At 35.8% G+C, this 22,218-nt stretch overlaps 1 protein-coding gene across 9 annotated transcripts in view; it reads left to right on the top strand.

Annotated features, from left to right (window-relative positions):
• Positions 1 to 22,218, top strand: part of LOC150075824 (uncharacterized) — a 376,562-nt gene that overhangs the window by 195,901 nt on the left and 158,443 nt on the right. The window contains exon 1 of one of the 9 annotated variants that reach the window (XM_090387484.1): positions 6,249 to 6,608. The exons of the other annotated variants lie outside the window; for them this stretch is intronic. Coding sequence (XP_090243610.1) covers positions 6,588 to 6,608 — 21 coding nt within the window. The 5' untranslated portion in view covers positions 6,249 to 6,587. Of the gene's footprint in view, positions 1 to 6,248; positions 6,609 to 22,218 lie in introns of those variants that run through there. 9 annotated transcript variants of the gene reach the window in all.

The raw sequence follows: 22,218 nt of genomic DNA on the forward strand, positions 1-22,218 counted from the left end.
GAAAGGGACTTGGGGGTGGTTGTGCAGGCAGATATGAAGTTCTCTGAGCAGTGCAGACGGGCTGCAAGAGTAGCTCATGGAGTATTGTCAATGATATACAGGAATTTTTCCAGCAGGGATAAGGAGGTGATTATTCCATTGTATAAGGCAATGGTCAGGCCACACCTAGAGTACTGTATACAGGTCTGGAGGCCTCATTTCAAGAAGGATGTAGAGCTGCTGGAACGAGTACAGAGAAGGGCAACAAGATTAGTGAATGGAACAAAGGGGTGCTCTTACGAAGAAAGGCTTAAGTTTTGCAAATTACAGTGTCTGGAGACTAGGCACCAGCGAGGTGATCTGATAGAGGTGTATAAAGCCTTGAATGGTTTAAGCATGCTCAATGCTGATGGGATTCTTCCTCTAGCTCAGAAAAATCACCTGAGAGGGCATAAATTCAAATTGAGGAAAGACAGATGTAGGATAGACGTGCGGAAATTTGCCTTTAGCCAGCGGGTGGTTGGTTGGTGGAACAGACTTCCATCCCTTGTGGTGGAGGTTGATAGCCTAAATAAGTTTAAGGCTCAGCTGGACAGGTATTTTGAACGAACAGAGGGGTGAAGTGGAAGTGGGTTTTTTTTTTTTTTGGCTGATGCTGCATAAGCTTGCTTTCTTGCATCAAATGCCTCTACTAATGCTAATGCTAATGCTAAAATCTGAGCACCTTCTCACGAAAGAAAACTTCTACATAGCTCTCACTGAGTTCGCTCAGAATGTTTAAGGTAATCGAAAAATTTTTATATGAGGTATAAAGTGTGATATGATTTCAGCAATAAAAACTAAATTGACTTAAAAACTAAATACACACTATCGTACTATACTGCTAACTGGTATTGAATGTCTCACAGAATGAATTATTTTACACGTTGCAAATACGACATAGTTTAGGTAATATGTAAAACAGAAAGAAATTGTTATTTGGAAGTTTTTAATGGAACTGAATACATGATTCCTGCGCTTGCAGAGATTTATTTATTTTATTTTATTTATTTATTATTTTTTTTTTTTTTTCCAAGTCCAGCTAGCTTATTTTCTCTCTTCCATTGGTCGATTTCCCGATGGGTCGATTCCATCGGAAAATATTGAAAAATGAGGCTCTTGGGTATCAAAAATGTCGCATGTAAGCTGTAAAAGTAAAATAAGCAGTTTAGTGGGTTTCTCAAACTGTGGGTCACGATCCTCTTTCTTTTGTGGGGGGGTTGGAAGGGGAGGCGAACCATTTCTTAAAATTGCAGTTACTGAGGGACAGGACAAAAGTAGTATTAATGGGTTGCGATTATTGACACAAAATAAGATTATGTCGTGAATTCCTGTATAGTAACTGTTAGCTAGCATTATAGCAAAATATTCCATATGAGACAGAAAATATTTAAAATTGGAAGACAAAAGAATGAAGATCAGTAGGAGCTATCTTTGTCGAAGGATATCTAACTCCCTAAAATCTTCAGATTGGTTTTCCAATTTCTTAAAGACGTACAAATAAAATAGTCCTACTTTTCAGTGATGATTGCCACTGTCAAAAACACCGAGGCGTCCTTTATTTTTTTATTTCTCTGCTATATAATGAAGTCGACAACTCTTCACGTTTCAAATGACTTCTTTATGGCACTCGGATGAAAGAGCTTGCATAGCTCTGGTGTAGCCTATGCCAGTATTTATGAAAAACATCGTTTGTCTACTAGTCTTTTTGAGCTAACAAAGAGGTAAATAAAATTAGTCTAAATACTCGAGAAGGATGTATAATGACGCTTTCTTCTAAGCTGTGAGAGTTGTTCCTGATTCTTTTTACAAGTAACAATGGTCACGTGTTTCTCAGTTTGGCCAAGATGCTTAAGTAATTTGCTGGTTCATGCAAGTTGAGTGAAACTCCAGGTCTGTTATTCTTCAGGCAATGAACGATTTGCGACTGCACTGCAGAAAGCGATAAAACTCCAAGGCCGACTGAAAGTGATGCTGGGCCTACATTTATGACAAGAACTTGTTTTGAGAGAGAGAGAGTGTGCGTGTGTACGCACGAAATCCGGATAACTTTTACAAAAATACTCCAGTCCAGCATTAAATTTTGAATGTTTCTGAGTAACAAATACATTTCGCGATATTCGATTTTCAGTGTCCATTTATCCCTCTCTTCGATGTGATATTTGTAAACATGTGAAGGGATTCAGCATTTCCGACTTTGATTTCCGGCTAGTCTTTTTTAATGCAGTATTAAATATTCAAGTTCTCAGTGCATATGATTTGAACTTAAGCTTTCAAATAAAAAAAGTAATATTACTAATAGATATGCCAGATATAATATCACTAATAGATATTAGCAATAATATTTCTAATAGATATTAGCAATAATATTACTAATAGATATTAGCAATAATATTACTAATAGATATAATACTGTGCATAACAGTTATAGTTTGAGCAGATCAGGTGTGAAGCATCTCTTCGATGTGATATTTGTAAACACGTGAAGGGATTCGGCATTTCCGACTTTGATAGGAAGGTTGCTCAAGTAGCACCAAACATGACTTTTTTTTTTTTTAAATTTGCTTCATCATTTATTGCATATTTTATTCCTTACGAAAATCGATAAATTTATTTATTTCATTGCACTTCATTAAAACATTAATAGTGCAATTCATCATTGTATGTTCTTTGCCAGATGGCAAGTTCGTGACAGCCAGAACTCAACCACATTTCTGTCTTTATGCCAGAATACTCATCAGCTTCTATCAAAACATTTTCTTTTTTCCTCTTTGTCTCTTGTTCATCATCTTCCTTTCGGTTAACCAACTCTTCCTCCTCCTCGATATATGTCCAATCCATTTTTTCTTTCATTTGCTAATCATCTTTATTATACTTCTATTTTTTGCTTCCCTTCTCAATACGTTTTCATTTTTAATCCTATATATACATTTCATCCTTTCAAGTTCCCTCCACGCTCATATTTCAAAAGCTTTAATTTTTATAACCTCCTCCTTCCTTAGTGTCCATGTCTTAACTTCATAAAACGCGATGGTCCACAAAAAAGCCTTTAACTATTTCTTCCTTAACTCAATATGCATTCTCCCTGTAAATATCTATTTCCTTTTCTTAAATGCTATCTTACCCACTGCAATTTAAATTCGAATTTCCTGACTACTTCTCCCATAACATGTTAACAAACTGCCAAGATTTCTGTATTTATTTATGTAATATCTTCTTATCATCCATTTTAATAGTTATTCTCCTTTCATCTCTTCCTACCGTCATAACTTTAGTCTTATCGAAATGTATCCTCATTTTATGTTCTTTACAGCTTTTCTAAGGCTTTCTAACAAAATCTGTAACCCCTCTATATCAGGCATAAGCGCCATATCATCTACAGGTCTCGCTGTCTGTTCAGCGTTATCTCTATCTTTAAACTCTCCGTCCATTCCCCTCACTTTTTAATATTACTTTTTACATAAATGTATATTCACTTTTCATAATCTTCAGTATCTCCATCAATCAACCCTTTCCAATTTACCGTATCAAATGCTTTTTAAAATTTACCAAACGAACATAAACCTTTTAATTCATCTCTATATTTTGAAGACCAATATTTTCATTATTCCTATCATGTTCTTCTTTCTCTCCCTTTCCGGAAGAAGTTGTTAGTCTCCAATAATTTCCTATATTCGTTCTGTTATTCCGTCGGTTCGTTCTCGACATCACTTTTGCTTCTTCCGATATAAACTGATTGTTTTGAAATCCTTACATTTGACTGCATTGTATATTGGAATCATAATAGTAGTCCTTAACTCCTCTGGCCATTTTCTCTTCTGTATCTCTATACATATTTGGTTTACGGTGGTTTGAGCACACGTGGCCTGAGTATTCTTGTATTTTCTATCTTTTATACAGTTCTGACTGTGTGGCCGTCCCAGAGTATAAAAACAAAATTTTATTTTTAGCAGTTCCCATATCTGTGCATTTATTATCTTTTCCAGTATTGCTATTGACATCTCGTAGATTCCAAATGCCTTTCCTCTTCATTTCCCATAATGCTGCTGTTTCTGTTTCACTTATCGTCTGACCAGATTTATCTTCATTTACTCCATATGCATCCTCATTCTCAATTTTATCCTCTTCTTTCGCCCGCTCCATATAAATCCCCTGCTTTATATTCAGTTCGTCTATTCAGTTTGGTATTCCTGTCTTTTAATAATTTTCCATTTCCATCTACAATTGCATCTTGTCTTGGGCCATTATTAAATTCATTTAAAAACTTCATCCTTTCCATTAAACCATACCTTCGTTCCCTTGTTATACTCTGTTTTCTTACCTTGCTCTCTTAGCCATTCCTCTTGCTTCAAGTGTTCTGCTCTCAAGTATTATACTCTCTATACCTCCTTTTTCTCTCCGCTTTTTTCATATTCTTCCATTTTCTTCTTTCATCGGTTTTCCCTGTTTCCATCGTGTCCCAAGTTTGTTTAGCTCCAGTTTCTTTCTTATATCCTATTATTTTTTCACTGACCTCAATAACCCTATTCCTTATTTTACTCCAGTTCCTACGCACGCCTTCACCTTTGACTTTACCCTCCTAATCTGTCTTCAATCTTCCTTACAAATTTTTTCTTATCTATATCTAATCCTTTTTCATATCCCATTTGTTACTGCCTTTTCTTGCCTTCTCAGCTCTCTTAAAATCCACTCTTATAGCTATAATCACTACACTATATATAATCGCTATCAATATCTGGTTTTGGACATACATGCGAATTTCCATCACTTCATCCCATTCTACCATTACTACCAGGTAACAATTGTTTGCTTTCTCAGACATTTTATTTCTTCTTCGTTGTAATGTTCTTTTTATACTCCCACAGCTGCTCGACAAAATTAAGAGATCAAAATGTTTTTCATGAATATTTTATTGTGAAGTGTCGCGGAAGGTGAATATTTGATTTAATAGGCATCCTGGCATGCAAATTCCGCGTATTCAATAGAAATCGATGTACCACCTTACATAGCCGCACATTATGCAAATTATTCTCGAACAGATCTTCGAAACTTATGTGCAGTTGGCCGCCCAGATTTTCTTTTCATGCACAATGTCACATGATGTCATGTGACCATATTTTCGAGTATCTTGTATCAACTTCTGTAATGTGACCCTTTTTTGCTAATTCTTATACAACCCCTATAAATACCCATTATACTTCCACACCTCGCTATCTCCTCATTTTACGTTATTTTGTGGTACACCACCATACCAAATTTTGTCCCGCTTCATCGCAAGCTACACGAGTTACACTACGTTTTCTACGTGTTCTGTTAATTTTGACTAGTAGTGTAGATCAGAGGAGTTTAACAAGTTGTTGATGATAATATTCTTGTTGTTTAACAAGAATATTATCATTAACCGTTTTTGTGGTCAAATGGATTCGAACCAAATTGTTGTTGTTGGGTTTTAGGAGCATCAGCGATCTCTTTCCTCCCTCCTTCCTCCTAAACATTTATAGATATTCTCCACTCTTAGATTGGATGCCGACGGCAAACCTCTGGGACATTGACAATTAATAAAATCCAAAACAGAACCTTGTTTTCCTTCAGGATAACTTAAATTTTATTTTAAATTTCGCATAATCATAATGATAAATAATCGGAGGAAAGAACTCTCCATCATATTGGGGCATCGAAAACTCTTAAGTGGTAGCATGCGTCAATTCCTTTTTTCATATATTTTCATTTTTTTTTTTTTTTTTAACAATCTTCTTTTCTTTTTCTTTTTTTTCTTTACTTACGTTATTATTTTGGCTCTAACGTAGCTTTCCGCATAAAAAATTAATTTAAACTCAATTTTAAATCAAATGTTTACAGTCCTGGCCAGCTAAAAATATTCTAAGTATTCTCAGATTTAACTTAAATGTTTAAACCGAAACGGACTGTGTAGTTCAGCTTTTTAGCACGCGGTGTCACTGTTTGTCACAAGAAATTTATGTAACAGCACGTGATCAGATACAGTTCGTCCTGTTGCTGGCCTGTGAACGAATGTTATGGACGTGCACTGTTTCGATCGGAAAGAGTTTAGTATTACAGAAAAAGAATGCAACAAATGGGAGAGTAGTGGTGAAGGGCCAATGGCACGAAAATGCTTGTGAAAATGTGTGGAAATCTTGGACAGAGTATTTAAAGGATTATATGATGCAAACTAAATTTTACTGAGATCTCTTGTGAAGGAAATAAACCTAATCGCAATGAGTTTTTCCTATGGAATATTGTGAGTTTTTGCTGGATCCAATCATGCGTTCTTTTAAAATTATATATACAAGCCGTGCAGTTAATTTTTTCCGCTACGGCTTATGGACCGAGGAGGAGGAGGAGACGTTCACTTGAAGTTGTGGGAGCAAGACTGGAGTGACATTTGGTTTTGGCATATTAAATGTTAAAGTGAGCATTTTGAAGTTGGAAAGGTGTATTGTTTATAATGCACCTTTTCGCCTTATTTGGAAGGTCTTAAAGGCAAAACCTAAATTTGTTATTCACTTAATTATGTGTGCTACTGTGGATTGATATAGTTCGTTTCAAAAATGTTGTGGGAAAGAAAAAAGGTAAGTCTTCACTGATAAAATTGTTACCGCTGAATAAAACATTTTTAGGCATTAATTTATGCAATTAACAATAGTTAAAAATTTGACAGTTATGCGGAAGTTTCTGTGCATTTAATTTAACCAACTTTTGTTCCGAACTGCGTACCTCCTGAATTAGTCACAAACGACACCTGTCTTCCGGGTTTAAATCTGTGTTGGAAAGGCTTTCGCTGTTGGTTATCTTTTCGTTTTTTTTTCTCCATTCATTATCTTCAGAGCAATTGACCATTACGCTACTATCAGATATAGAAATAAGTTCTTTTAATAATAATAAATTATTATTATTATTATTATTTGCATATCAAGATTTTGGTCACTGATGTCTTTTTCGGTATAATTTTGAATTGTGTAACCTTTTCAGTGTTCAATGGTTGACCAGGTTTCATTCTTTTGATTTGTTGCGTTATGGTAATCCCACACATAAAAGGTACTGGAACCTATATTATTACTCTAATACTGTGGTGAGTTGAAGGTTGAGAAAACAGAAACTAATGTTGGACTTTAGTTTCTGTAGGTTTTTCAGGAAATACATACGAAGAAGAAGATTGTTGGTATAGTAGATAAATGAGGAAAAGGAAAAGTTTGGAGTTGAACTATGGATGGATATTGACTACTTGACAATACGCTCGTACTAGTTTGGAAGAAAGAGGTGGAATCACAGATGCTAATCCAGGATAATACCACTAATGAAAATATTATCTGTAGAAAAAGGTGTACAGCAAGAATGTCTGTGTGATGAGTGGAATGAGTTTGTAATTGTGATTAAGCTGACTGCTCTTGTTCTTTTTGGACAGTCTAGAAATTTTAATACTTCGTTTTTGGTGGAGGGGTAATCATCCCCAGATGTAGAAGAATGCATTAAACGATTTTATGGACTATTAGGATAAATGAGATGTCCCTTATTACTGAACCTCCATAAAACACTTTTTTTTTTTTTAAATCATTTTTAACTCACATAATTGACAATTTAAACAGTTACTCTGTATATGTATGAATGTATCCCCAATTCACAAAGTGGGATCTAAGGGTGACACGAGTAATTACAGACCAGTTAGTTAACTTCAGTTCCTGGCAAAATAATGCAGTTGCAGGATCATCTAGACAAGACTGCAGAAATAATTCTGACACAGCATGGGTTTGTTAAGGGAAAGTCTTGTCTGGCAAATTTGATTGGATATTATGATGTGGTTACAAAGGAACTAGATGCAAAAAAAAAAAAAAAATTGATATCATATTCTTGGATTTCTGGAAATCTTTTGACACTGTTGCGCATGGAAGATTACTGTACAAATTGGAGCAGTATTGTCTTGTATTAAGGGTAAGTTGCCACAATGGATAAAAGGGTGGTTGACTGGGAGATGACAGACAGTGGTAATCGATGGACGCCCCTCTCGCGGTCTAATGTTATTAGTGGAGTCCCACTGGGTTCGTATTTGGCCCACCGTTGTTTTGTATATTTATCAACGATATTGATGAAGGTATATCAGATTTAGTGTCGAAGTTAGCAGATGATACAACGGTTGGAAGGGATGTTAATGACAGTGTGCAACTGCAAAGGATCTAGAAAATTTGGGTAGATGGGTTGAGAAGTGGCAATTGAAGTTTAACATTGGCAAATGCAAAGTATTGCATATGGGTAGAAGTAACCCCAGAAAAACGTGTACCAACCGCGTGGTACTACACTTAGGGTGGTAGAAAGTGAAAAGACTTGGGAGTGATTGTGTAGTCAGATATGAAGTTTTCTGAGCAATGCAGACAGGCTGCCAGAGCAGGTCATGGGGTATTGTCAATGATATACAGGAATTTTGCTAGGAGGGAAAAGGAGGTATTTATCCCTTTGTATAAGGCATTGGTCAGGACACGCCCTGAGTACTGCGTACAGGTCTGGAGGCCTCATTTTAGGAAGGATGTAGAGTTGCTTGAGCGTGTACAGAGAAGGGCAACAAAATTGGTGAGGGAACGAAGAGGTCCTCTTATCAAGAAAGGCTTAAGTTCTGCAAATTGCAGCGGCTGGAGACTAGGCACCTGCGAGGTTTTAGGTGTATAAGGCCTTGAATGGGTTGAGTACGCTGAATTCTGGTGGGATTCTTCCGCTTACTCAGATTACGAACCTGAGGGGGCATAAATTCAAATTGAGGAAAGACAGTTGTAGAATAGATGTGCAGAAATTTGCCTTTAGCCAACGGATGGTTAATAGCTGGAACAAACTTCTTCCGTCTGTTGCTGTGGAAGTTGATAGCTTAAATAAATTCAAGGAGGAACTGGACAAATTGTTAGAGGGAATGGTTATGTGAAATTGTTTTTTTTTTTTTTTTTGGCTGATGCTACATAAGCTCATGCGCTTACTTTTTTGCATCACATGCTCTATTACTACTACCACTACTACTTCATTGACCTGTACATAATACAATATAAGATAATTTATCTGTACAGTGGTGCCTGAAAAAAATGTATTTGTAGTCAGATCTAAAAAGTCGAAGTTGAGATACTGGTGAACCTTCAGATCCTGGAACGGTATTTCCAATGGGTTCAGCTAGCTCACCAGCTACAAATCACTTATGAGCGGCATCTTCGAGATTAATAATGGTTGCTATTTGTGCTTTCCATTACCAACCGTTGAAACACTTTCGTCAACACTATACATCAACCAAAAACTCCTTAATCCTGTGGTGTTCGTGCTGCACCTGCGAGGTTCCGTTCGAAAATAAAAACCACTGCGTTAACTGTTGGAGCACTGCTGTCTTCTGTGTTCTGTTATCCTTAAGTAGTACAATACCAATGAAGCTTGTTGTGAAGGCAATTTTTTTTTCTGCTATGAGAATTTCCATTACAATAATGACACAGAGAATCTAAATTCGAGTATTACTTGATTTTAGATTGGCTGCAGTTATTTAATAAATAGATGTCTTTTGGACGTGTCAATAATTTGAAAGTAGTGCAATACCAGTGTAACTAACTGGTGAAGGCAGTTTTATTTTGTTCTCAACATGTTCACCGTCATTACGTATACAAACTGAGATACGATTCTGAAGTTCTACAAATACGTTTTTCAGTTGATTTTCAGTAATACCCTGAATCACATTAGTTATCCGTAGCCGAGTGGTCAGGGGCTAGAGTGCATAGCACGCGTTCCTTGAGTGGACCGGGGTTTCGTATTTAGTAGTCAAGTCTGTGACTACTAAATACGATAAATATTTATATTGACGATTTATTGTAAATTCTACTGACTTGGTTGTCGTGCCGGAGTATAAACAGAAAAAAAAAAAAAAAAAAATCCTAGTCTGAAGATCGTCTAAAGAGCGAGGTTTTATTGAATAAACAATAGTTTTAACATGTCTCCATATAAAAAAAATCCAATGGGCTCAAAGTTGTGAACGTGGTGGCCAAGAGATCGGTCCACCTCTTCCAATCTATCTGTTAGGAAAATTTTCATTCAAAAAATGCCTTACACTGAGAGCAAAGTGACAAGGTGCACCATCTTGCTGAAATACTGTATCACCTATAAGTCCTAAACATGTTAGTTCAGGAATAAAGTAATTCTGCAGCATTTCCAAATAACTCTCACTATTAACAACCCGTCCTTGGCCTTCCAGATCGTGGTTTATCATTGACGGAACCTGTTTCTTTAAACTTTTTTATCCATCACCCCAGGGGCTCACATCTGGTGAGTATGGGCTTGACACACCCAGGGTCCTGAGCGCTGGATACTATTCTTCTCTTTCTTGGTGATTATCTTCTACTTTTGACTCTCTCTCTCTCTCTCTCAGGGTAACTCTGGAATTTGTTTTTGGCTGGTGCAGCATAAGCCTCAGGCTTCCCTGCACCATATAGCTACTACTAATAATATTTTAGTTATGGAATTCCTTTGTGGTGCATCTTTGTTGTTAATGGGTTCTAAATATTTTTTGTACTGCGATTACACACTTCAACTCGGCCAACCACAGCACAATTTACTTTCTCTTCTATTGAAGCCATTTGGTCAAGCTTAATTCTGCAAAAAAAAAAAAAAAATAATAATAATAAATAAATAAATAAAATAAAAAATATATAATAATAATACAATTTTTGCTAAACTACAATAAAATAAATGACTCTTAGTACATACTGACTTAACCAAATTACATTTCTAACATTTTTTACAGATTGATTTTATGTATAGAATGGAAGTTATGAAAATTTAAAATTGCATAAGGACTTTCTGACCCTGTAATGAACCTGTTTATAATGACCATGTGTAGTATTGAGGAAAAAAAAAAAAAAAAAAAAAATTCACATTATTTTGATCATAAGGGGCTATAATCCCTTCAGTTCATAACGGTACTGCTACCAATGATGATACACTGTAAATGAGGTTATTATAAAGAAATAGGGCACGGACGAGCACTTAATGATATGATAACACTGCTCGGGAAAAAAAAAAAAAAAAAAATCGCTCCCTGAATTTTAGCACGGTGATTCTTGTAGTTTTGACGTTGCTGAATTCAAATATGCCAACCATATTGCTCTAACACCCATCAATTTTAAGGGAGAAGGGATTAAAGTCAAAACATTTCTAGTAAAAAAAATTTCATATATTTTAAAGAAAATGTTACCGTGCTAAATATTTTACAATGGGTCTATTAACCTTATTCTATTTACAAAAATGTTTATTTGATAACAAAACACTTATTTTGTGATGTTTTGCTTTTTACAATCGTCCATTGGTGTCTCCCGAAAGATATTCAACAGTGGTTTGCCAACATATATGGACTCCATTTTCCCTAGTATCATTTTTCTGTTTGAAAAATATCTTTCACCGAGAGATCGCTCCCCCCAAGTTTTCAGGAAAAAGTCTAAATGGGAATGTAGGAAGCTTTAACGACAGGTCTTGGTTTTCGGTCATTAACCTACGATATTTGAAAACTGAGGATGATGAGAACTTTTTAAGTACATATGCCAGTTTTTGAACATATTTCCTACGAGAATCTGTCGAAATTATGTCAGGGAGGAAATTGATGCCGACCAGCGTGAACTACATTATCCGTAAACCGAGCGGGACGCTTGCTCGTGTACATGACTTCTCAATTTCATAAACACTTCAGAATATAGGAGCGTTTCAGTCCGTTAAATCGAGGGTTTAGTGTACTGCGTAATTTTACTAATCATGATGCACTAATGTAGATAAGATAAAAGTTGATGGGAAGCATGCTGTAAGTTCCTTGATTCAGTTAGTCGGACACGAAGGAAGTGCACTTCCAAGTAATTGCCTCAGTCACGGAAGTACATACCTTGTTCCGGCTCCGCTTTCAATGTTTATTTAATTTTTGTTTGTATTCCTTGTTTTATTTACCACAAAATTTCATTTCTTTAATTTATACATTCCATTGTTCCTGGGTTGGACATATTGAGTATATTAGTTAAATGTGCACAATTACTTCGCGATATATCAAATAACTAATTTGGTATATCGCGTAGTGTTTGTGTAGTAATTTTGGTATTTTAAAAAATAAAGTGGTTATGTCGGCGAGTTTGGAATTTTTTATTTTTTTTTGTTATGTTGTAGAGTGCTATAAAAAATAATTAGTATACTTTGTTATTCCTCTTTACATCTTGCGATGTATAGTTTACTGTTTTCCTCGATAATCTCAAAGTAATGTTCCAGTGGAATGAGTAGTTTATGTTTGGATAGGATCCGGGTATAGAGAGAGATGTTGCAAAATTCGTGGTTTAATCAACAAATAAAGATTTAACGTTGCTCTTATTTTAACGATTATATTGGAAAGCCTAATTTAAAAGTTTTTCACTCTTGTTAACCGTGGTTGTATTAAATATATGTTTGTTAATTACATCACTTGTTATTTTCATTGACAAGTTAGAGATTGGTGTAGAGAAACTCATCATGAAATCGGGCACATCTCTATCATCCGATAAAGTGGGATGCCTTTTGTTTATTTTATAAATATCCTTTGATGCTTACGTACTAATGATTTTAGTAGTATTATTACCAGTAATATTTATGATATTTGTTTGAAGCTAATCTTGCGCCAGGAGTTGGTTTTGGATCCTCCCCACCCCGGAATCGCACTAGCTGTAGTTATCCCCGGCGGTTCCCATCAGTTCCGGTCTTCCTTTTTTTTTTTTTCCAACGGTAACGGGCTGCAAACGCTATTGGTTCCAATGGTGATTGTCGCCTAGTCGCCCGGGCCAGTCCGCCTCTGCGGTCCCTTCCACCTCTTCATATTAGTGTTAATTAAAAAAAAAAAAAAACATACTAATACCAAATTCGCGGTATATCTGCAGTGCTTATCGTTATCAAACGAAAACTTAGTACTTCAGTATAGTAAAACCTCACTAGATGTATCCGCTACAATCGGACTGTCTTTGTGGATGTATTTTGTGTAGAAAGGAAATTTTTCTTAAACTGAATTTAATGATAGAGTTCCAAAAAAATTAAGAATAATTTCACAATCACTTTTTGAAAGAAGTAAAATTATTCAAAAAGAAAAATTTAAATGCATATGACAAAATTAAGGCATTTATATTGTTAAACAAAGTGAAACATATATGAGATACAGGTATGTGATCATGGGAGCTGCTCCCGCAAAATATTGACGCTAACAACTCTGCACAAAGACTGGATTTTATGTCCAACTTTGAGACAAATATCATTACCTGCGGTTCTGCCTAAGTTGCTAATATAATAATAATAACAACTAGGGGCTTCGCCCCCTGCTTGCCAACCCCTGCACATTCTTTTCTATGTAATACATAGAGGTAGGACAGAGTAAGTCAAATCTTTTCTATGTAAAAGACACACCTGTCGAAACACACTGATCAATATCTAATCTAATATATAAAAGAAAATAGAAAGTGTAAGAAAAAACTATAAAAAGTAAAATTGTGTGAATGAAAGTTATTATTAATTGCATGTTCTACCTTAGCCTCTTCACTGGACAGACTGATGGCTGTGCAGGCCCTCACAGGCCTCATGGTTATCCTAGCTGACGCTGTGCTGTAGCTTTTCCTAGCTGGCATGGTGTGGGATGCTGACACTGGCCATCAGGGTAACCCCCAGGTCAGTGTGGGTCAGAGCTGCAAAAAGCATGCTCCACCATAGCATCTCTTTCCCTATGTTCTTTTATTCCTACTACATGGGGTGGTTGAGTCTCCTTCCCCCACCTTTGGTTGCCCTACCCTGTTTTGCATGGTGGTGCACCCCACCACCCACTTTCAACTCCCACCCTCTGGACCAGGATGGTCGTTCTGTACCAGGGGTCCCCTTACTGCCTCCTCTTTCAAATCAGGTGAGTGCCTCAACTATTGTTCCCCTCTGTTCTCTGCTCCTTTTGTCCCACCCTCTTCCTATCTCCCCATTATCTCCTTTCCAATAAATTCCACCCCCCCCGGCTCTCCTTGGATGCCTAGGCTACACCAGGATTCACCCCGCTAGAGCATTCTTCTTTCCTAATGTGTCCTGGCCTGCCTTCCCGGGGCAGTGATGGAGATTGGGGGTGTTAGTGGCTCTCCACAGACCCACTGGCTAAGTGGCCACAGGAACAACACAACCCATACTAGTACTTCACAAAACACACACCAACACACACCCTGGCCTTATGCAGAGTATTGTATTCTACACAGAGTAAAAATGTGGAGTTGGGGGAGACCCCGATGCCGCCAGACAAAAAAACATTATGTTACTATGATTGATATCTAATCAGGAAAGGACCTATGTAATTATTTACTTGTGCATTTGTAGTGTGTAGTATTCTCAAGGTGAAATAAATATCACAATGTAATTATTTTGTTGTGTTTACATAGGTCACTTAGGAAAAGGCCTTTTGCTTTGGGTTTCATAATGTATGAGGATTATTGTTGCATCCCAAAGAGCAGGACTAAAATATTTCACTGAAATATTTACAATTATATAAATATTTAAAATATTTACAAAATACTAAATTATTGTATTTACAAATATACAATATTCATTAATATACAAAGACATTACAATGGAACAGGGGCTCACATCTGGTGAGTATGGGCTTGGCACACCCAGGGTCCTGAGCTGGATATCATCATTCTTCTCTTCCTTGGTGATTCCCTTTTATCTCTCTCTCTCTCTCTCTCTCTCTCTCTCTCTCTCTCTCTCTCTCTCTCTCTCTCTCTCTCTCTCTCTGGGTAGTTCAGAAATTTTTTTTTTGGCTGGTGCAGCATAAGCCTCAGGCTTCCTTGCACTATATGGCTAATAATAATAATAACATCAAATGTTAGACAAATGGAAGCACGTGTACGAGGTTGGTGAATGTGTTATGGAGGCAGTTGTCAATAATTAATTGCATTTGTAGTGACGTAATTGCCTTGCCCTCTTCTCCTATTGGCTCGAATAAATATCACTAGGAGGGAAACTTTAAAAAAAAAAAAATAATAATAAATTTTCTGTTTATACTCTGGGACGACCAAATGGTGAGAGGAGTTCAAAAGATAGACAGAATACAAGAAACAGCACTATATTTAGCAGTCACGGGCTTGAAACCCCGGTCACTCAAGGCACGTGTACTTATGCATTCGTGCGCTTGACCACTCGGCTATGACAGCCGTGTGTATAAAGAGATAATGATATCTCTCTATACATTAAAAAACTTTTCCTCCTGGTGATATTTATTCGAGCCAATGGGAGAAGAGGGCAGGGCAATTACGTCACTACAAATGCACAGGTAAATAATTACATAGGTCATTTCCTGATTAGATTTCGATCACTACGTTATAATGTTAGTTTATTAGTATAATATTATTATACAAATAATGACATTATACAATACAAAATTATACAAATATTTGCAAAAAAACTAAACTAACAATCATACCTCTACTATATTGGGATGATGAGTCCCTGCACCAGCTGACATTAATATAGAAAAAAACATTACAATGGAACATCAAATGATGCCGGATGTGGTCATGTATTTGACAGTGAAGCACGTGCACGAGGTTGGTGAATATTAAATTGAAGGTCCACAAATGAGTTACTGGGCAGAATCAGACAACTTTCTGTTGACAATGTAGAGCGTGTATGTGGGGCACATACCAACATTCAGTGCATTGAAAGACAACTGCCTCCATAATGTTTACCTACCTCATGCACATGCTTCACTGTCTAATATATGACCACGCCCGGCATCATTTGATGTTCTATTGTAATGTCAGCTGCTGAAGGGACCCAATATAGTTTGTATATTTGTAAATAGTTTAGCATTTTGTAAATATTTTAGTCCTGCTCTTTCAGATGCAACAATATTCATCATGCATTATGGAACCCAAAGTAAAAAGCCTTTTCCTAAGTGACCTATGTAAATGCAGATAAATAATTGCATAGTGATATTTATTCCACCTTGAGAATGCCACATGGTGGGGTAGCCAATGGAAGAAGAGGGATGCAGGTCACGTGGTACAAGTGGGCGGGGCATTTACGTCCCTACAAATGCACAGGTAAATAATTACATAGGTCATTTCCTGATTAGATATTGATCAGTGCATTTCGACAGGCATGTCTTTTATGTAGAAAAGATTTGACTTACTTCATTATACCTCTACATTTTATGTATAAAAGCATGCATGGGGGTTGGCAAGCAAAGCGTGGAGCCCCCTAGTTATTATTATTATTATTATTATTATAGCTCCAATGTTTTTGGGGTAAACCCTTCTGTATAGGGCAGTGGTGAAACTTCTGTACCAATTGGGGATGGGGCCGAAGGCTGGTTTGGTATGGTTGTTAAAGATCATGTGGGGGCAGGCACACAGCAGTTTGGCCTGGTTACTTCCACAATTTATGGAAGGACTAGTGTAATTTCCCAATTGAGAAATTGTCCATTTCCCAATGCACCCAAAAATGAGTGCACACAAGGTTGGGGGGAGGAGAAGTGCATATAAGGAGCTTCACCTTAAATTAAAGTAACAGTGGTGGGGTAATTAATTAAATGAAATCATTTTTGGCAATATCTAATACCTCCCACCTCCACCAAAAACAAAACAAGACATATGGCCTTTACAAAAATATTGTAAACAACCAAAATCCCTGATTTAAGTTGTTTACAATATTTATTTTTTAATTTACTTTTCCATTGCTTAATGGAAGGGCAGGATATGTAATGAAGGGATAATTTCCTTTAAATGAAATATAGCTTATCTGTGGTATTTTTGTTTCTCTTAGACATTTTCAAAAGAAAAAACACCATTATCCAAATCTTGTATGTACAGTTCATTATGGTAGAACAAATCAGTCCATCTAGATTGTCAGCCTTCTATTTGCTATTTTCCTGAAATGCCATTCCATTTCCTGTTATCTTTTGCCCTAGCCAGAGTAAGGCCTCTTTCCTCTAATGCTAGCTTGACACTGTCGATTCACCTTCCTCTTGGTGCCTCCTTGCCCTCCACCATTCAATTTTACTTGAATATCTGTTTAGTTAATCTCCTTTCCCCCAGCCTTTCTTCATATGCATATCACATTAAAGTGCACTTCATTTAATTTTGATTGGATATTTTTTACTCCAATATTTTTTTTCTTATTTCCTCATTGTAATATGGTTGTGCTGTTGCTTCCATCTGTTAATTGCATTTATTTTTTCTTACACGCTTCTTTTTGAAGATTCTAATTTTTGAACACTTTTTTCCCCACCCAACCCTTCATTTTCATTTTCTCCCAATCTGTTGTCTTAATGGTACATACTTATGTATCTATCAGACATACAATGAAGATAATGTAGTGAATAATGCAGCTTATTGTGATCTCTTTTCAATTCAGCTTAATTGATAAGAATAACTGATTGATAAAATAACCGAAGAAACAAGAATTTATCTCTTTAGTATTGTTTATTGATGCAGAGCAGAAATGTATACATAAAAAAAAAGTGGAAGTAGACACAATGAAAATATTAAAATCAAGTAATATAAAATACTTTTAATTTTACTGCCAACAGTGTCTCTGAGAAAGTCATCAATAAAAAGAAAACTGTCATTGGCTTTGGAAATCCATACAAACCATTAAATAAATAAAGAAAATATTAAAATCAAGAATTATAATAGGGTTAATGCTCTACTCTAAAACATTTACATTGGTAAGAATACAGATACAGTACTTCCTTTCATGGAGTGATGATATTGAGAACCATATGAAGAAACAGCAGTAGCCACGCAACATGCTAGAGTTCAAGAACAAATTGGAAGTTACATAATAATTTCCACTGCATATCCATAAACCATGTCAAGGCAAAAAAAGAAAAAGAAGATAACATAAACCAAAGTGCTGATTATAATACATGTAATTTTTTTTCTATATATTAGTACACATTTTATCAGGACTTCATAAAAGTGATAGCATTAACTGAATAACAAGAATCACTGTTTGATTAAAAAAATAACTGAATAAACAAGAATTCAGCTCTTCAGCATTGTTTATTTATGCAGAGTGGAAATATGTACATAAAAAGTGGAAGTAGACACAATGAAAATATTAAAATCAAGTAATATAAAGTACTGTACTCTAATTTGACTGTCGACTGTGTCTTTGAGAAAGTTATAAATAAAAATAAAACTGTCATTAGTTCTGGAAATCCATACAAACCATTAAATAAATAAAGAAACATTAAATAACATTAAAAAATAAAAAACATTACCTGCAGTTATAATAAGTGCCATGCATTGTATTTGGTTGGTTATGCACAGTGGTGGCCTAAGAATTTTCCTAAGGGAAAAGCTAAAGCACTTTTCTAAGGAATCAGAATTTCCTAAGGGTGGGACCAAAGCAGTTACACAAAATCATTACGCTCTAATCATCATGCAGCAGTAAATAAAAAATCACATTAGTATGATCTTGGAGGAAGCTATAGTGCTTTTAGCCCCTCCCTGGGACTGCCACTGGATATACATCCAGGTCTTCATCATGATTGCCAGTCATAGTTCACCTATCTACAGAAGATAGGGAATTTTGATAGAAATTTTTTGACATAATTATAGCATGATCATTTGGTGTTTTGATTATGTTGATATTTTAAAGTAATGTATTTTGAAGAGCAAGCATTTGACCTTTTCAACATTTTGAGGCATTCAGTTTGTTGTTTGTTATTTGGTTTTTAGGAGCATTAGCAACTAAGGTCATATTGCTCCGGGGTTATGTGGTGGTCATTCCCTGAACTTTCCGCATCCTCTGTATTTGGTGGTCACGGGCTCGAATCCCGGTCTAATCAAGAAGCGTGTGCTACGCACTGCTGCTCCTGCCCACCTGGCTACGGAGGCACTGAGGCATTCAGTGTTTTTATCATTTTTGCATGTTGATTGGCATTTAAGTGCCTACATTTCAAATCGTATGGTTTTTGATCCTGTCAGCATTTTGACACTGTAAGCACTTTGTTGTTGGCATTATGACATTCAGTAATTACCTTGCCTTTGTGATGTGGAAAGCAATCAAATCGCTTGGGACTGCCTCCCTGATGTGCGTGTATTAATGTGGGATTTATTCAAATAAATCAATGCATACTGTCAAGGGTAAAGGGAAGGAATTTTGTTTTTACAAAGGTGATACAATAGTTTCAGACATTTTTAAAATTCTTTTCAGTGAGATCAACTGATGTTTTTGATAAGTGCCAAATGGCAAGCAATCCTAGATGCTATTATGCTTTTTATACCAACAAAGAGATATTTATTTAAGGTTTAGATTAAGTAAAATGCAATGGGATGATTATATATTAGTATAGCAGTGGCCAGGGCTGTAGTGGAAGGTATGCACGGGTATGCACTGTATTTTTTAGGTGAATATCGTATACCTTCTGGTTTTTGAAAGACTTGAAAAAACAAATATTATTAAAATATATAACGTTATAATATTCATAAAGAATACCTTCTGCTAATTTTATAACTACAGAACCATTAGTGGCCATGCAGTGCAAGGAAGCAAGAGGTTTTTGCTACACAGCAAAAAAAAACAAAAAACTATCATATGTGTTTTTCTCTTTCTGTAGGTACTGGTCCAGCAGACCTTTGAATTTTCCAAACCATCTGTCTCAACCACCTGTGGAGGCAACTCACTCTAGTGATCAATGATGTAGTATTGGTACTAGTAATAGTGGCCAACAACAAAATGGCCATTTCCACAACACCAGATGCAAGTTTGTTCCAACAATCAACTATCCATTGGTTAAAAGCAAATTTGTACTTATCTATCCTGCACTAATCCTTTCTCAATTTAAATTTATGCTCCCTCATGCTGGTTAAAGGAAACTTTCCTACAAGTCCATAAATTTTCTTCCTTAGTTCGAATTTATTGCTTCCTGCCCCCTTAGTTCTAGCATAATTTAATATTATAAAAATTTCTCCCTCATTCATTTTGCCAAGGGAAACAAGAATTCTGCAGTAAATATAAATTAGTCTGTAATCAGGTTACTCAATTGGCTTAGGTCTACTAAATAAAATTATCTTCGGCTAAGTGCACAAAGAAAAGTAGCAAAGAATTCTTTGCTTAGGTTAGCATTAGAAGGAGTGGGATGAATTACGTTTGGTTTGCTTGATATAAATAACAAAAGTATAGTTAAATAAAACTGACAGTTATATGCTTTTATAATCAAAAGGAAGCTGAAAGGTATGCTGTTGCAGGTTGTAATTAGTCTGATTATATTAACCAAGTCCCTTCCCTTGTCTTGTTCATGGTAACACTCGGATAAAAAAAAAAAAAAAAACCTACTAACGTTATTACAAAGTAAACTGTTCCCTTCCTCCAAAAAGTAAAATAAAATAAATAATGATAACAACATATAACTCCTGTCCTTCTTCCTGCTAGCACTTCTCTCCTGTTGAAGTCAGATCAATCCTAGCTGCCACCCCAGCTGTGTTTAGGAGTTGGACAGAACATACGTACTGTCTCAGCTCTGGCACCTTGGTTGGTTACAGCTTTTCTTGAATGTGACATGGCGCCAGTGGTGTAGTGGTTTATTCCTTGTCATATGATGAGCTTGACCTGGTGATCTGGACAGCATACGCAGCACTTGACACAGAGAGTAGTGTTACCCTGCTTATACCTGCATAGCAGCATCTGCTAAACAGGCTAAGTGGCACTGTCAAACAGTACATGCAGAGTATGGTGCCCCCATTAATGCTTGCCCTGTGATCCTTCCCTAATAGAGGATGCCTCCTCTATCACTCTCAAACACTGTATCCCAATAGCATTAAATGTAATTTCTGTTCTCTGAAATATCTTTCCAATTAAAGTGCTTCCTTCCATATTGCATCTTATGCAAATTTTGTTTTAATAGTTAATTTCTGTTTTATTTTTATTTGCTTATTTTTTTAATTACACCTGCCCATTATACTTTTGCTATCTCCTCTCCTCTCCTTTCCTTTACTGGGCACTCTCACTGCAACTTCAAGCTTATGGCAAGAAACCAAAAAATCGTGATTGTACAGAAGATGTCCTATCTCCCTGTGGCAAGGACAGGAGCCAGCCAGCAGATCTGCAGTTAAACAACACATCACTAAGCACACAAAACAACACAACTACATGAATGGCTTTATGTAGATGCTCAACACAGTGATATGAGGCAGGTTTGAGGGAATCCTTAGGAACTACTGTAACAAAACTACATATATATATACATGTCCAATTAAATAAAGAAGGAAAAGCAGTAATCAAGCCTTTAACTATAATAATGAGAATATCCTTGATTCTTTTAATTATTTTTTTCGAATTCCGTTAAATTAGTTTTATCATTCCTAGTAAATTATCCATCTAATCCAGTTTTTGTACAATATATCATCCTTCCATTTGTTTCCCTGTAGCCATCTTGCTAGCTGATGGCTGTCCAGGAGTGTTACCTGTTTCTACTCAATAAACAGATTTTAATAATTATAAATTAATAATAATGAATTAATAGTTAGCTTATTTATTCTAGTTAGCTTTTACAATGCATTAAAAATATTCTTGTTGATGTTGAAGTTTGACTGCCTGAAATTTTATTTTGTCTCTTTATCAGTTTATTCCTTGTCATATGATATTGTTACATCCGTATTGTTTCTAAGGAATTGTGCTGATATGTTTATTTCCTCTTTCTTAATCATTTTGCATTGTTTCATTGCCTTGAGATAAATTTTCCAGCAGACAGGAGAATTGCTTTTATCTACTACCTTTGCTTATCTTTATCATTCTGAGTATTGTGTTGCTAGTTATCACTGTTTACTGTCAAAAATATCAGTTCAGCCTCAAGTATGTTTAGTTGAATTTGTTTGTTAAACTTACTTCTGTCATGTAAACTTGTTCATCTTACAGACAATTTTTCTGACATTGAATAAAAACAAATATTAAATATATACTGTAGTTCCAACTAAACACTAAAAATTAAAAATGCAGAATTTTGTTTCCTTGAAATTTTTAGGGCTCTTTTCCCAAATATATTTTTCTTTCTGTTTTGGCTTATGCCATAAAACATTTAATGCTAATTTTCTCAAATAATGAATTAACTGCTCGGCAGGCTTTCTCATCTTATTTCTTTTGAATTTACAAATATTTTGCTTTGTTTTTCTTAAAGTAATATATTTATAACAAAAAAACACATTA

Source organism: Mastigoproctus giganteus, chromosome 13 (genome assembly GCF_048544385.1).
Source record: "Mastigoproctus giganteus isolate SK-2022 chromosome 13, ASM4854438v1, whole genome shotgun sequence".
NCBI lineage: Eukaryota > Metazoa > Arthropoda > Arachnida > Uropygi > Thelyphonidae > Mastigoproctus > Mastigoproctus giganteus.